The sequence below is a fragment of the Chenopodium album genome, chromosome 19 (genome assembly GCF_948465745.1).
Source record: "Chenopodium album chromosome 19, dcCheAlbu1.1, whole genome shotgun sequence".
NCBI lineage: Eukaryota > Viridiplantae > Streptophyta > Magnoliopsida > Caryophyllales > Amaranthaceae > Chenopodium > Chenopodium album.
The window spans coordinates 42,676,195-42,693,381 of NC_137852.1; the positions used below are offsets into that span (position 1 = coordinate 42,676,195).

Here is a 17,187-nt window from a genome sequence, read left to right on the forward strand (position 1 = left end):
AAAAATGACGTTAAAAGAAAATTAGGGCAAACAAAAAGGAATAGAGGGAGTATAATTACTCATAAAATTATTTTCTTTCCATTCTATCTCAAAGGAAAAAAAAAAAAAAAGTAAAGTACGGAGTATAAAAAATCTACATCAACAATCAAAAGATCAACCTAAATGGAAAATGAAAATCATCCATGCCACAAATAAAAAAAAAGGACCAAGACCTTGGCTCAAAAAATAACCCTAGTTTTTCAAAAATGTTATCCCTAAAACAATCTTGCAGTAGAATTTATTAAGAACAACCCCCTTATTTATATACCCGAGTACCCCACTGTTGTTGCATCTCAAACACTTCAATTCCCCCTCAAAATCTCACACTAATTTCATTTGGGCGGGAGAAGAAGAAAACTCTTTCATCTTCCTCTTCCAAATTCCGCCATTTTTCTCTCTCTTCAACCTTCACTTTCTCTCTCCTACAACAATGGCGGACAACAACAACAACAATCATGGCGGAAACCCAGAGTCCGAGGAATCTGAAGAAGATTCTTCATCACCGCTAAGTAAGCTTCGTCGTCGTTGGGAGCTCGCGTCTGTCCTTAATTTTTTCAGCGTAAGATCTCGCTTTCTTCGTGATTTTGGTTTTGATTGAGATGTTTTTTGGTTTTTGATTGAGATTTTTTTTGGAATGGAAGGTTTTCGAGCCGTTGATTGGTAAGGAATCGAAAATGTCAGCGGAAGAGATTGAAGATGCTTTGATTAATCCAAATTCTTCACTTACTAAGCTTCATATCGCGCTTCTTAAGGTATAACTTTTGTTTTGGCTTCTTAAATCTCTTACATTTAGCTGAAAATTTAAGCAATTTCTGAAATTATTATGTCTGAATTTTTGTGGTTTTTTTAAGGGTCGACTTGGGTAGTTGTTGTTTGCTGTGTGTGCGTTTGTGTGTGTGTGAGTGCCGCCGGCGGGTGTGCCGCGTTGATTTTACTTGGAGTAATTGTTATATGAACGTCTGTTTGTTGAAATTTAATGGTAGATTGACTAGATTCTGAATGTCTAGGAAAGAATTTTTAGATAAGATTGATCAGAATGTATGCCAGTGCTTTAATCAATGTCATTCTGTCCTGTTTTTTGTCTGTGAATCTTCGTTTCGCATTTCTTTGTAAAACTGTTATATTTGCTTTGTCTTTGATGGAAGTTAAAATATGAATATAGATGTTTGAAAAATTACATTATTACTTGGCAGATGATCAAGTGAAGGGTTTTTTTGTAGTTGTAATTACTTGTATATGCTTATTTAAACATGGATGATGCCTTTTTCGTGCAGCTTTGTATGTGACATGTATATTGTGATAGCAAATTCAGTTTAATTATTCTAGGTGTCCTCTCTCAGGGCCCTTTATGAATAAGGTTCCCGGTAAGAGAAAGAAAATGGGAATGTGCAGTATATGTTACTCTATGTGAAGTAGTGTTTGTGTAATATTTCAAAGTTAAATAGCAGCTTTAAAGCTCCGAACTTCCACAAAAGTTATGTGTTTTGTACAGTTTAAAAACGTAGCTTATGGTTATTGCATGTAAAAATAAAACTGTTTTTGTCCAAACGATTTTGTTATGAATTTATATTGTGCTTTCTGAAAGGAATGTGGCTGCTTATTGTCCTCCACTCTCTACATTTGGGTTGATCTACTAGAATTCTTTGATTAACTATGTAATGGTTAATGTTGAATATATTGCTTTTGATTAATTATGTACGGTACCAAGCAATTGTATAACTGATCAAGAACTTTGCTTTTTGTAATTTGATTAGACCGGCTGTGATTTTGAAGTGTCATGTCATGCAATTGATTAAACAACAATTATCATGATTTTTATTCATAACATTGTTGTAATATTTTACAGGGAATACGACCTGTTAACAAAAAGTTGTCTGAACCTGATGTCTGGGTGACAAGTCTTTGTAAAAAGCTAGCTGAGTGGTGGCCCTGGGTAGGTTTTCATAAGCTTGCACAGCTTTACGTCTGTTTTGACATGGTTGATCAACTTGATTAAATCTTCTATATCTTTCTGGTTTCCTTGGGTTAGGTTGCTGAAGGCAAAGTTCCTCTGGTTGCAGCAAAAGGGTATCATTGTTTGTTCCTTCACTTTGACTCTTACATTGACCAATTTTATTTTGAGAAAGTTTGACTGCTAAGGTGCTGCATTATCGTGTGCAGAGAAGAAGTATCCAGATACAGGAAACTTGATCCAACAATACGGTTGCTGATGTTAAAGGCATTGTGTGAAATCCGAGCATTGGTGATTGTTTTTACCTTCTGATTTAATCGAAGTTTTTGCTGTATGTGATAGTCCATGATCAAAACATAGTTGCTCACTTATTGCAGTGCTAGTTGATTTCCATTTTTCTTTCTGTGGTTTTTCAGTATCAGTGAGTCTGTTTTTTAACTTAAATCTTGTTCAGAGTAATGAATGACTTTTGTTGCTTTTGAATATGTCTCAGAGTCTCAGACTAAGATTTTTTTTTTTTTTGAAGCCACTAAATTTTGGTGTTTACTTTGCTTATAGCAAGATGATCTGGTTTCTTATATCAATGATGCACTCAAGGAAGGGACACAAATATCTCAATTTCGTAAAGATAAGATTGGTCAAGATAGAAATGGGGTTTCGTACTGGTAATCAATTTTCTGTATGTTAACAGTAAAGTAATTCTAAGCAGTACGTTGAATTTGATAATTCTACCTTTGATTTTATTACTAATAGGTATGATGGGGATCCAGTTATTGGTCACAGACTGTACATGGAAGTAGACAATGGCATGTTGAAGCAGAAGCATAGGGGCAAAAATTGTCTAGATCTGAAAGAAACCAACTCAGAGTGGGAAATTCTTGCTACCAATCTTGATGAATTTCGTAAAGTCTCTGTGCGTATGATTGGAAGCTAATGATTGTACTTGTCTATAAAATAAGTCATGCCAGCTGTACTCTGAATGATAATTAACTTTTTTCTTCCTGATTGTTGTAGGAGAGATTTTCTTCTTGCCAAGTTGGAGCTGAGGCAGCAGTGCATGAGACTATTGAAACTGAAGTTATTCCTGTACTTGAAAAATTGCAGAAGGTAAGGACGTTGCTTTCGAATTCCATATTCAACATTTCAACTAGTAATCAGAACTTTTTCTTAGTTTGCGGATGCTGAAATCATTAATTGTTTCATTTATAGAAAAAAGAGAGGGATCTGAAGCGACGTCAGAGAGAGGAAGCTTATATAAGTGGTTGTCACTCCTATGCTGCTGGAGTTACCCGTTCTTGTCGCACACGCAGACCTGTGAAGTATACATTTGGTATGCTGTGAAAACTCTTCTGCTGGAACTGTCATTAGCTGTACATAAGATATCCATGCTAGGCTGACAAGTGGCATTAAAGCTGGTTACTAATACAGATATACTGTCATGGACTCATGGTTAATGTACTAGATCTTGCCATTCCGTCATCATTATAGATCTGAGTATGGAAATAAATGAATTTCCTTTCTGTCAATCTCCCTCTTCATATTTTCCCTTTGGTTAATGGAAATTGGCAAAGTAGTAAAGTACTATTACAGTCAAGACATTCACTCATTAGCTGTCATCATTTCATCTCTGCTTCCTATTCATTGTCTTAAAGTGTTAGGTTTCACTGCTTTGAAATTTGGGATGGTGCTTAAGAAGTTATGGTACTTCATTCAATCTAAAGCTAATACATGTATGTTGTAATTGCACCAAACAGCTCCTCCACTTCATTTACTTTCCTTTAATCAAATGTTTAATGTCCATATCAATATATTCTCTGATTAAATAATGAACAGAAAGCCAAAGCTGCCTGTATTATGGGAAATTCCTGAGTAATTGTAGCCATCACTTTTTCAGGGTGTTTTCTAGTGTTGTGATGAGTAGTCTTTTATGTAGATTAGCAAAGTCTATCCTGTAGACTGCTTTCTTTTTTTTCCCCAGATATGTGTTTCGTGACTTCACTTTTAAAGAATAGACGTAGTAGATGTGTTAGGTGAATGTATTTTTAAGAATACAGGTGTTTGTCTGTTTGAAGATTGACATTTTAAAAACCTAGGTTTCTTATTGAATGTCTTTGTAATTTTGAGTACTTCCTTTGTTACTGCTGGTGCTCTGTTCCTGCTAGTCTGCCTCCATATGTGTGTTCGCAAAGGCTTTTTTTTTTTTTTTTGGTCAAATCACGATGTATTAATATGTGTCTTGTGTTGATTTGTATGCAGATGATTTTGACCGGACAATTGACGAGGCTATAAAAGAGACAAGGTAGGTTTTTTTTTTTTTTTTTTTTTTTTTTTTTTTTTTTTTTTTTTTGACCAATAAATATAAAAAATATCTGGTGGATGCTTAGTAAGTTATTCTGTTTGTCCTTTCATATGCTGAGGGCTCTCTTTGATGTGGGCAATTGAGCATTGTGATAATTCTTTTAGCATCAGTATGTAATTCTGCTCTCGTCTTAAAAAGTGGAAAAGAATAATTGCATAGACAAAAGGATGTATATTAACCTTGAGTTGTGCTACATTCCTTTGCATGCATGTTTGGGTCTGTCTATTTCATTTGCATTTTCAATTGATTTTTGTTGCTTTACAATTTGTTTGTATATTAGTGCTACATTTCGTTAAATGCTTTGTTTAAATGTTACTTTTAATAATAATGAATGAGAGAAACACATCTCTTTAATTTGATTTATTTAGTAATGGGAAGGGTAGTGGTGGCTACTAGTATATTTACTGGTGTTGCCACTTTTGGCTATTGCTTTTTCTTTGTTATCGTTTTCTTTATGTAAAAACTACTGATTTTCAACTGTATTATTACTAGTATTAATTAAAATTACAACTGACATTTGCGCGGCTATGTTTTGAGTATTGATGAACATTATAACATACAAGTGTTAGGTAATCCTGTCACTTATCACCTGGGGCCTTGGGTATTATTTTTGTCCTACTTAATCTTTCCCCAGGAAGTTTTTGTATATGAATACATGTTAGTATGTAATGATTTTCCCTTAGTGATTTGGTCTTTTAATTAATGTGGTCAGCTGGCTGCATCTCTGCCTAGTACTTATTCTCTATATTTTTTGTTTAGGAAAGGGAAAGTTAGAAAGGTGGAAAGGAATGACACCAAGCATCCCAAACATGGGAAAAGTGGTGATGATTCTGATGGAGATTTGCAAAATAATGCTCATGATGGATCTCCAGCTTCCACTTCCAAGGACAAGCAAAATGACCGACAGGGTGAAGGGGATTCCAATGATGAGGAAATTGACCAATTGAGTAAAGGTAGTGACATCGATGAGGAAGAAGACCAACAGGGTGAAGGCAGTGAAAATGATGAGGAGGATAACCAACAGGGTGAAGGAAGTGAAAGTGATGAGGATGATAACCAACAGGGTGAGGGCAGTGAAACTGACGAGGAGGATGACCTTCAGAGTGAAGGCAGTGACAAGGGCAAGGATATAAATTGTACTGACATTGCTGGAAAAAGTGATATTGAGGTAGTTAATGATAGTGAAAGCGATTCAAGTGATTTTGAGCATGAAAATGTCAAGCATGATGGAGCAAAGCATGAGAAAGTTCTTTCGCAAGGACAGAAAGACACTGTTGCTACTGGCTTGCAGATGAAAAAGAATTCAGATCGTACTTCTCGTCAGAATCTTCATGAAGGCAGGAATCCAGAAGCTAAGAATCGATATAGCCAGAGGCCTACACTAAACAGTGCCTTAATTTCTTTTGTTGTCCCTGATTCAGAAGATGAAAGCTCTCCTGAGAATTCGAGTGGAGATGCATCAAGTGAGGGAGATCCATCTGAGGTTGCTGATTCTGAGGATGAAATTAGCAGCTGAAAACTATGCTGATACACAGAAATAGCTCATTTCTCTGGGTTTTGTATTCGAAGAGAAATGTAGATTAAATATGCTTGTAGAGTTGGCATAGGTAAGTTTTTGGCCTTTTGTTAATATATCTAATCTCTAGAAACTGTCTGTATCCACCAGTGTGGCCTCTGACTGGCGTGACCATAAGTGGATTCTGGAGCATGTTCAGCTACTCAAAATGCTACTGGCTTAAGTAATGTGCTAAGCCGATACATGGCTTCATTTTGGTACCATGGTGGAGTGTATATATCAAGTCCATGTATTCATATTGAACTTTGGTGCATGAACTGCTGAAAAGCAACTGGTTAGGATCTCTTATATAAGCAGAAGTATCCTTCATATCTCTCTGAATTGCGAGTATTATATCTACTTGAATTATAGAATATGTTCAATTATAAATGGTCAAGTCATATCACGAAAATATGATCACATCCTCAATTAACTGGACAGTTTATTTTAGCGACTGAACTATACTAATTTAGACAGTTTTCTGTAAATTGCATCATGGGCGATGCATTCTTTACAAGGAGTGGAAAGAGATATAAAATTGGATTAATGTGTTGAGGAGAGATTGTACCAAGAATTTTGTTTAAATTAATGTCAAGGATGAAAGAATTAATGTAAGAATGAATTACGTTAACTTACCAAATCTTAAAATATCTAGGTTATTGATTTATTTATTTACATATGATTTATGAAGGAAGTTAAGATTTATGTTACCATTCATATCATAAATTAATGAATTTGTTTTCTGTGTGCATTTTTTATCAAGTAAAAGATTCTACATTTCTACTTGATCTAGTTATCAACAGTTCTTTAATTTTTAATAGTTGACATTAAAGCAATACGAGAACACTAAAGATGGTGTAATTTATTAGGTATGCTTTACATCGTAAGTCCATAATTAATTTTAAGTGAAAATTGGTGCACAATAAGACGATATTACATATATTTGATTGTGATGGTTAAATTTTGTTAGTTATTGTAACAATTGATGTATACAAGTATGGAGGTATGTAATCTGAAATCATTTACTTGAGTTATAGTAGCATAAACAAGAGAACAAAGATTAGCATATAAATACCCAAGCCCTTACACATTACCAAAGTTCACAAATCTTAACACAATCCTTTGCGTAAATGCGTAATCACTTTATAATCTCATCTTGCGATAATTAACTTTACCATTCGAGCGAGTTACCTCGAACCACCTTGAGAGCAAATGATATCCTTGATTGTATAAGTTTTCGAGATTGGTCAAAGACTGATATTAGCCCTATACATGCCCCTAATCCCATACATAAAATAATATTTTATTATTTCACTTTGCTAGCGTAAGCTTATTTAAAAAGTTAATATTTTAACGAGGTACTACTAAGTTGATAAAAACCTTTTTGTATATTTTAAGGAGCTACTAATGGAGTATTCTTTTTAAATTGTTAAAGATCTAAGTTTTCAATCCACAGTTTCACACTTCAAAAGATGTTATTTGCTCGCCTTTTTGACCCAATTAATCACCCAATAAAGCTAAAACATACAGAGTAATGTAATAGGATTATAGGAGTATATTGGTCATATACATATATCTGGAATATTCTTACAACAAAGTCAGGATGGCCGAGTGGTCTAAGGCGCCAGACTCAAGTTCTGGTCTTCGAAAGAGGGCGTGGGTTCAAATCCCACTTCTGACATTTTTTGCATTTTTTGTCCTTCTTTAGGGATGTTAATGTACTTGTGCAGAGCATTGCACAAGTATCGAGCATTGCACAATTAATATACGGAGTATAAATTAAATTATACAAGTACTACCTCCAGTCCAAGTTAGTTGCAACTTTGGAATATTTTATATCTCACAAATAATACCCCAAAGTTATCTCACAAATAATACCCCAAAGTTGCAACTAACTTGGACCGGAGGTAGTATATACTACTCCGTATATATTATGGATTATTTTATAATCATTTAATAGGCTATTCCTTACCTTTACAATAGAACATAATAAGCATAAGTGTGCAACTTCAATTTCCAACCCAATCCAAATAATAGCTTTTGGGTCTACCTTTTGTTTAGTCGTCTCTCAACCATTACTATAAAGGCATAAAACACATAAGAGAAAAATAAGTGTGTAATCAATTAATTAGCTATCTTTAGAATAAGGCATAAGTTTGAGCAACTATCCAACCTAATCCAGCTATTGGGTCCATCTTTTGTTTATGCATAAAGCGCATAAGAGAGAAATAGAAGTGGGGTGTGAGATTGTGATTTGGAAACCATAAATAAGAGGATGTTAGATTGTGATTTTTGAGCCAAAACTTGAGTTTTTCTCGTTGTCTCCACACAGGATTATTCTTATATTAATCAAATCAATCGATGAGATCGTGTTGTATTATTATAATCTCTGATCTAGTTATTTTTTTTCCCTTTGAGTATCATCCAACATATATTTCAAATCTTGGTGCAACTGTAGCCCTGTAGGAGAGTGATTTACTCACAAGTCATTCCATAATATCTAAACAAACAGGTTTTACCTTGAAATTGAAAAATAAAAGATTTGAAGTATCGAGCCTGGTTTGGATGCATAATCTTGCTTCTTGAAGAGGTACTCACAAAGTCACAAGCCTATGTTATATAAATCTATTCGATCCTGTCATTTTTTTCTCGTCTATATCATCCAACATATATTCAAGTCTTGTTGTTACTGTAGGTGGGCGATTTACTCACGAGTCATGGCCTAATGTCTCAGTAGACATTGACTTGAGATCAAAATAAGTTAGACATATCGCCATATTGGGCCTAAGTATACATGTATAATCTTGCTTCATGAAATAGGCAGTCACCAATTATGAGCTAGTGTTGCGATTAACTTGAGATTGAATCCGGACTACTCGTAGTGTAATACCAATTATACCACTAATACCTTTGCTTGGTCTCTTAAATTTACAAGGGGCAAAATAGGAAGGAAAAAAAATACCAAAAAGGAAAAACAAAAGGAAATTCATTTCGCAATATTTTTCGAAGCTACGAAAATCAACTCGAAAGTGAGACATTCATCACCATCTTCTTCTTCAACAAGTGAAATCCCAGAAATCATCTGCAACAATCAATTTCATCCGCCATTGAAGAGAGAGAAACAAAGCTCTAAGCTAAGAGAGTGATGGCAAGTACTGGAAGAGAAGCAAGACGACGTCGTATTTTACAAGGAGGACAAGATCGTCTAGCTCTCATCACAGGTCGAAAACCTAGTCTTTCATCTGATGCCAATGATTCTGATTCATCTCAACCGTTTGTTCCTCAACAACAGTATCATCAAGATCTCAAATCAGTTCTTCCTTCTGATCAACCTTCAGGTATTTCTTCTTAATTTGCTGAATTTTTTGTAATTGATTATTGTCGGAAATCCAATTGATTGTATTATTCAATTTTGATTTGCTTAGATTATTTAGGGTTTTGAATACTATATTTATTTGCAATTGAATTGTGGCATGATGAACTTGTTGGTTATCTTACGCGTGAACGAGAAATTGAACTAGACCTGTAATTTGTTTAGTTGTTTTTAGGGTTTCGAAGTTTTAATTTCTAAATTGACGGTCGGATTTGCATGATGGGGAATAAATAGGCGAGTTTTTATTGGGATTTTATTAGATTATTGGAATTTTAACAGTTCAAATTTGAGCTAGTAGTATATTTAGATAGCAAGTTTACACATGGGTTATTACTAGTACTTTGGGGGAAATTTTTTCCTGCAAATGTTCATAAGGAATTGATCTAATTATGAATTTTGAAGCAAAGATAAACAAAAGAAAAAGTTGTAAAAAGTCAATAAAAGATTGTGGATTTTAAGCTAGTGGGCACCATGTAGAAGAATAGGGATAGTGGTTTGGGAACTGTTGTACGACTTTGAAGATTAAAAAGATGAAGACATGGAGCTCTTATTGGTATTGTCTCTTGAACGCCATTGGACGAAGGGAAATCTATTTGGATTAAAAGAAAGATAATTTCCTTCACTTTTGTTATTTGGTGGACCAAAAATAGAGAGAGGTATTCATAGTTTTTACTAGCAAAGGATAAGGTTTTGGAGGGGGTGATAGATTCACATGAGAGTATGTGTTTCAGGGTTTATGACATTAGTCCAAGGTGGGGAACATAAGGATGAAATCGTTTTTTTCCTTTAAGATTGTTACCGGTTCATTGAGTGCACATAAGAGGCAGGTGGCTAAAAATTTTAATGTGGTGTTGAAGAGTTGTCAATGTATTGTTCGAGTTCATTTAGGAAGCTCTCTTGTTGTGAGTAATTTTCATAAGAGGCAGGAAAAATAATACAGCATGTAGTTTTGTTAGTGGATGAGATTTGTGGATTTGGGATGCTATATGTTTTAATCTTCAAATGCTTGAATTTAAATTTAATCTGAATGATTGTATGATTTTGAAATGCAAAAGTTGAGCTCATTTACTTTAGGAACTCAAATCCTATTTGGCAATGTTCGTTCCATTAGCTGTTATTGAGATGTACTCTGAATGGATGTATGGGATTGGAATGCAAAAATTGAGCTCAAATAAGTTGGCCCTATATACTCGGGGAATTTGGGATCCTCTTTGGCAATATGTGGGTAGTGGCTAGCTGATAGTTCATTTCATTAGCTTTCAGTTAATTCCTTTAGCCAATTTGTTTGTATAAAGATGTTTGGTGAATTTTAATTGATAGCATGTACTATGTAGTTGTAAGCTGCTTGAGTGTATAATGTGAAATGTAAAAACATTGTCATGTTCATTGTTCTTCTGTCAATAACTTTTTGCAAAGTTAGCTATACTTTTAATTTTAATAATTTTCAGCCCCTTTAATATAATCCTCTTGTGAAAAAAAAAGCATATTTTGCAATAAGCTAAACTACCAAACAATAGTATGAGTGGACTGACAATTTACTGCAATCCTGCAAAATTTGGCTGAACTTGCTTTGTCAAAATAGGGCCTATATGTTTCAGGTCATTAGGGTTCTTTTTCTTTGTTGTTCTTGCACATGTTATTGTATTATGCCGACATCTTCATTGGCATGTTGTTGATGCACACAGCTGCATGGATCAGTGCCATGATTGCAGAGTTTATTTGGTTGTTCTCCCTTTACACATGTGTGATAACTTCCCCACTCAGGCACGCACTGACTTTTGCTTGATTAATTAATTTGATTCAGGGGTATGTGTGTAGCCTCTGACTTTTGCTTGATTAATTTAATTCAGGGATATGTGTGTTGCCTCCTCTTATAAGTCTAAGTCCTTTATGTATCATGTGTGATAACTTCACCACTCAGGCACTCACTGACTTTTGCTCGTTGCCTAAGTCCTTTATGTATCAATATTAACAATGAAAAGAGGTATTATAAAGTATGAACCAGGAGGTATTTTTGATGTGGCAAACCGAGACAGATGAGGGAGCTGTAAATAGATGCCTTATTTTATTTTCAGGCTTTATGTTTCACTAGTACTAGTATCTAATAAAGCAAATCTTTTAGCTTTGCAAAAAATTGAAAATGCATTATATGGCGCGACAATGATTGAAAAATTGAAATTGGTAAGGCATCTGGTTGAAGGGTTGTATGCTCTTGAGTTATATGCTTATGCTTGCATTTGCACCATACTTGACTCATGGACTGCTAAATGGTGATCACTTTTGTAAACCAATAAATCCTAATTAACTAAAATCTGAATGTTATGAAATGTTGAGAAGAAATCTTATTTGGATTTTTTTTAAAAAAATAATATGTTTTATCATTCATGAAGATAAAGAAATGTAAGGATCTCTTATGTAATCACTCTATACCCTGTTACAATAGCAAATCAACCTAGAGGCCGTGACATACTTTTCTCCCAAAAGTTCTTTTTAATTATTTATAATAATTATTATTATTGAAAAATTGTGTTACAAAAACATATATTTGAATACAGTAGTTTATTTTAGAAGTGCTAATATCTTAAAACTTGTTAAATACTAATAAATATATATACAGTAGTTTTTTGCTAGTTTGACCTGGAAAGTCAGATTGAAAAATCAGATCGGACTGTTATTGTATAATGGACGGACTAATTGGTAAGATTGGTGAGTATGGATGACAGGCTTGCAGATGGATGGGGACAGAACAGGCTAAGAACAGCACTCTTTAGGGTTAATCTTAGCCGGTATTTGTTCAGGATAGTGGTTGCAAAGTTGGCTGTCAAGTAAATAGGTCATTTTGATGCTGATATTTGTCAAGAAAACAGCAGCATTTGTGGTTGTTGCTGAATGTTACTAAAGTGGTATGAAATGGTCAGCTACTTGCTGTCACTGTAGGATGTGGGCCTTTGGTTGTTCAGGAGGATATGGTAATCCTCTCTCTTTCTGGGGGTGATGGGGTGTGTGGACTTTTATAGTTTCATTTGAAAATGAATCCCTAGCCAATGACAAGCTTACCTTTAATGATCTTTGGGGTTCAATTTTCATTGGAATGCAGCACACTTTTTTGTTGTCTCTAATTATTTTAATTGGGTGGGGTGACTATTGAGCTCTGAAAGGAACCTACCTTTAGATTGATATTTTTCTGGAAAAGGAAAAATTATTCTCCAATAATTTCCCTGACCTCTCTCGAATATGGGGTCAGAGGGTGTGAGTGCGTCTCTGAATGTTTGAACAAAGAAGTGGACCTTATACTTGCAATGATGTCTATGGGAAATGAAATTAAGATTATTCTCTTTTGGAGGCCGAATTTCAGCTGATCAACCTCTTGATTTATTTTAAGCCAGCATAGAATGCTATTTTATATCTATAAGTTTACTAGATTCAAGGGGTGTAACGTGACTATTGGTCGCTTATCTTGAATCTTTAACAGTAGTCTCTGTCTGTTTATAGTGTCATTGTATTTACAATGGGAGAGGCAAGAGTTCTGTCTTAACCCTATAGCTCCTTATGAGTTATGACAACTGTAGATTGTGTTTGCTGTTTGATTGCTGTTTGGCCTTTTCAATTTTGTTGGGTTGGTTTATACTTTGTATTAAGTAGTGGTTTATGTAAACGATTGTTTTTCCCCTAGTCAATAACCTTAGGCTATTTAAAGTACTGGTGATTGGTGAAGACCTTGATAGTTTATGTTTGACTTATTGAAGAAGTAGGGGAGCAGACGAAGGCTAAATTCAATCATGTTACTGTAGCCATTTAGAGCAATATAAAGGCTTGTGAAAACTTTAGTGCACAACTGCACATATATTAATTTAATATTCTGGTTTAGGTTGAATATAGCGTGACATTAAAATGGACCTGAGAAAGCATAATGATGTCTGTGGCGTGTGGTGCCTAGTAAGTAGTAACTTTCTAAGTCCTTGTGTTGCCAATACTAGTATCGAGTAAACCTATGACTAGGATCACTTTATAAGTAAAAAGTAATTGACTGTAGTTACTGTATTTGGTGCTCTTCTATTCACTGAAGCTTCTTTGATGTTGATCCTCCAAATTAACGGGTTGCTCATTGATTGGTTTTGCAGTCTCTCGAACTGAGGAAGACAAACCCTCGTACTTTATGCATGATCAATCTTCAAACTTTAATCAGGATGATGCATTAGGTGGTCAAAGCAAAGAAGAACCTGTGTTAAGAAAATCTGAGCCAGTAACTGAACCCCCTAGAGCAACTGTATCAGAAGATAGCAGCAAAAGAGAAGCTTCTTCTGGAGTTCAGAAAGTTTTTGATGCAGCGCTAGGGGTCGCCCAACAGATCCCCATTAGTAATGTAACTTCACAGCAAGTAAATGTGGCTGTAGCTGAGACAGAGCATGATAGATTGTTGTGTTCTCTAACAATAGCAATCTTAGTTGTCCTGTCATCCGCTGGATTTCCAATAGTGGGCAGCAAGGTATTTAGGGGAATCTTATTATTTCGACCCCTCTTTCTTGTTTTGATAACAAATATAACACTTATCATCCGAAGACTATTACCTGATTATCGGAAGAATGGGTTACGAGGTAATAAAGATAGAACATCACTTTTAGGTGCTGGGTATGCTTGGGCTGAAGATGCTGGGAGGGCGTTAGAGCTGGGTTTGACGCTAAAGAACCTCTCGGGTTCACTTTATGGATTGCAGTGTGTATGCTACGATTGTTGTATTTGGCCTTTCTTTGTTTGGCTGAAAGGCCAAATACAACAATCGTAAACCTTAGTCATGTTAAGCAATTTTTTACTTTTAAACTTTCATTGCAAATTTCTTGTATGCGCTATAGTTTCTTTCAACTTTAGATTAAAGTAATGCAACAAGAGTTGTACACAGCATCTCATTATCGGCTGAAAAACCACATCTTTAGGTTTTGCAGGAATTTTTATATTTTGCCTACTGTAATATTTAAAATATCATAATGTTAAACTCTCCCTCATTATCTCAATAGCCCGGCTAATTGTCTAACAGTAAATAGTCCGGTAACTACCATGGTTGCAGTGTCAATTGCATGTGCCCTTAATCATAGTCCAAATACAATGTTCTTGCCTCTTTTAGTCACCTTACTAGCAATGATCTTACACAATTGTTACGAGTAGTACCTTGTTTCAGTGTATTTTAAATTTGATAAGAGCTGTAAAATTGAATGTGCTTGTGTATTACCTAAGAATCATCAGTCCTTGTGGTACTATATAGTATCTTGATTCATAGTAACTGCATGAAGATCAATGAAAAGATCCCAAAATCTGAGTCACATGCCTAAATCAATCAACCTTAGCAAGTGGTTACAAATTCTGTTGAGCAAATATTGTAGTGGGGTTTCCCTGAATGAATCAGTCAACCCCTTCAGTTACAGGGTTTTTATCCTCTACACACTAATCACTCAACTAATAATCTTGATCGACCACTCGTAACCACACGATCAAGCTCGCTCACGATCAAACCTCTACATTGTTGACAGGTAAAGGACTCTAAACAGATATGGTATGGATGCAGCACAGCAGAACAATACCAACTAATCCTAGAAAGAATTTTTTTTTTTTTTTTTTTTTTTAAATTAAAAAAAACTGAATGAACAATTCTGTGGGGCGGCTTTCAATCAAATAGTTAGTAAAGGTACTTGGGATAGTACCCTTTTGAAGAAGTAATAGTATCCACTCCTATTTTGGTAAATTCTTTCAATCTTCCTCTTGTCCTATAAATATAGGGTACCCTCTCTTTCAAGGGCTACACAATTCCATCTTTCCATCTCTCCTCTCTCACAATTTCACAATTTTTTTTTGAACTTTATTTTTGACACCCCCCTCTTCAAGTGATTATATAATAAAATAATCATTGATAAATAAAAGCACGGATTCTTGTAGTGTACAGTCGTAGTCGTAAATTAATGGTAATTAATTTAAGCACATATATATGATGGGTTGTAGGGTAAGAAGGGGGTAAAAGAGTGGGAGCAAATAAAAAAGTGGTGGGGGAAGTTGTTGACAGAAGATAGAGAGCACAGAGGATGAAGTGCATGAGGATATTTGGATTTGTGGGTACTTATTATTGTTACTACTGCTATTGCACTTCACTTTCCTTCGTGCTCTCTGTGCTTCTGTCATCATCACCTCCTGCTTCTCCTCTTTCTCTCTCTTCCCTCTAAATTGCTCTTTGTTTCCTACTATAACTAATTAATTTTATCATTTTTTTTGTTAATGAGTGATTATACTTCTTATAGGCTTGTTTGTTATCTATCGTTTCGAGTTTTCGATGATCAGAAACCAGTTATTAATATAGAAAGAAGTTAGTGATTTTTTATTGTCCGTTTTCAAAATAAACATGATATGATTATGTATGAGTTTGGAAGTTGCCCCACCTATATGACCTTAATTAAACGGCTTACAATGCTGAATACTCTCTATATATGTAGCTTCTTAATAAGTGTTCAAAAAAAGATTGAGCTTTATTATTTGGCTCAATACTTTTGACATTTTTCCTATGGTACAATGTAAATATTTCTTACTCATATAAAGTATCTTTTTAAAGAAAACTTTAGGTAAGCACGTCAAGTTGGAGGTAAGACGTACTGTAAGCATATGACGAAGGTAGGATCCTAAATTTAATTGATTTCGTCGTCGTTGTTGATCGTTGGTTGTTGCAATGCTGCTGCATAATTACATTTTTGTTGCTCATACTAACATGCATATATGATAGGCCATTGTGCTCTCTTGTTCTTGCTTATGATACTGCCTATTGGTGCCTAAGGCCACGGTACGTTATTATTGGTTTAATGATGGTACAAGTAATGAATATATAAAATTATCCTAGCTTTTTATTTTTTCCTTGTATATAAGACCTAAAATGTCACTACTTAAGCATTTTACTGGATTTTTTTTCTTTTCTTTGAGCAGTTCCTTATCAGAAGCTGAAATCTTGTCCAAGCCGGGAGATCATGCTCGTGCACTTGTTAGGGACAAGGGTAGCTACTAAGCCAGTAGAAGATAGGCGATGGAGGATTACCAAGGCAACAATAGCTGTTCTATGAAGATTACATTATTTACATTCATGTACGCGTTTTGAGCTGAGATTACATAATACCAACAAGCAAGCTGTAGTTTCAATGGTGTTTAAATGTTTCAGAGTTTTAAAGATGATAAGCATATTATTGGTTAATGAAAATGATTATTACATGATGAATGTATGAAAAACAAGTAATTAAAAAAATAAGTAAAAAGAAAGAATGATACTACAATCAAATTATTGTAATAATGAAAACATGCTCCATAATGTCCTTTTCTAATAGTTGCAAAGCTACGTGGTAGTTAATATGACGTTTAAGATTGAAAAGGAGAAGAAAAACCAACTTTTTGAGTATTTGGTAATTGATAACTACTGTTTTGTATGTGTGTAATGCTATTTTGACAATAACAAAAATAGTGTGCTTTACACTAGAGTAAGTGGTACAAAGTTGTTCTATTTTTGGGTAAAGTCGTGTAAGATTTGGTGTGTTTTTCTAGCATATGGAATGGACTGCTACTGCTAGTGACAGCTTTGGCGGACTTGATATGCAACAATGATCCCATGCCCATCTAAATAGAAATTTTCATACTAGATAACCGACAATCATCGTCTGCAGATGGGAAGCAAAGCTCTTCCTCATCAAGGGGATGCATCAACAATCTTCTACACTTAAAATGCACTTGTACAAAAATAATGTAATTCAGCTGACATATCTAATCTGTCGGATGTATAGAATTATATACGAAGTATACATCAAAAATATATAAGGAGTATATGTTAAGGCATTGAACTCAAATTATGGAACACAATCCGTACTGTGTTAAGGAAACCAAACTACTGATGAATT

General features: G+C 34.7%; 2 protein-coding genes and 1 non-coding gene across 3 annotated transcripts; all 3 read left to right on the top strand.

Annotated features, from left to right (window-relative positions):
- The first annotated feature begins 248 nt into the window (after positions 1–248).
- On the top strand, positions 249–6,197 carry LOC145595746 (DDT domain-containing protein DDR4-like). The gene is made up of 11 exons (XM_081652165.1): positions 249–598; positions 681–791; positions 1,886–1,972; positions 2,069–2,106; positions 2,200–2,281; positions 2,549–2,655; positions 2,744–2,903; positions 3,005–3,097; positions 3,200–3,320; positions 4,247–4,289; positions 5,109–6,197. Exons 1-11 carry the CDS (start codon positions 470–472, stop codon positions 5,863–5,865), a joined length of 1,728 nt encoding a protein of 575 aa, XP_081508291.1. The 5' UTR covers positions 249–469; the 3' UTR covers positions 5,866–6,197.
- Positions 6,198–7,501: 1,304 nt separating this feature from the next.
- Positions 7,502–7,585, top strand: TRNAL-CAA (transfer RNA leucine (anticodon CAA)). The gene has a single exon. It is a non-coding gene; the product is annotated as a tRNA-Leu (tRNA).
- Positions 7,586–8,913: 1,328 nt separating this feature from the next.
- LOC145595747 (uncharacterized) lies at positions 8,914–14,270 on the top strand. The gene is made up of 2 exons (XM_081652166.1): positions 8,914–9,242; positions 13,399–14,270. The coding sequence occupies exons 1-2, from the start codon at positions 9,050–9,052 to the stop codon at positions 14,058–14,060; spliced, it is 855 nt and encodes a 284-aa protein (XP_081508292.1). The 5' UTR covers positions 8,914–9,049; the 3' UTR covers positions 14,061–14,270.
- Positions 14,271–17,187: the final 2,917 nt, after the last annotated feature.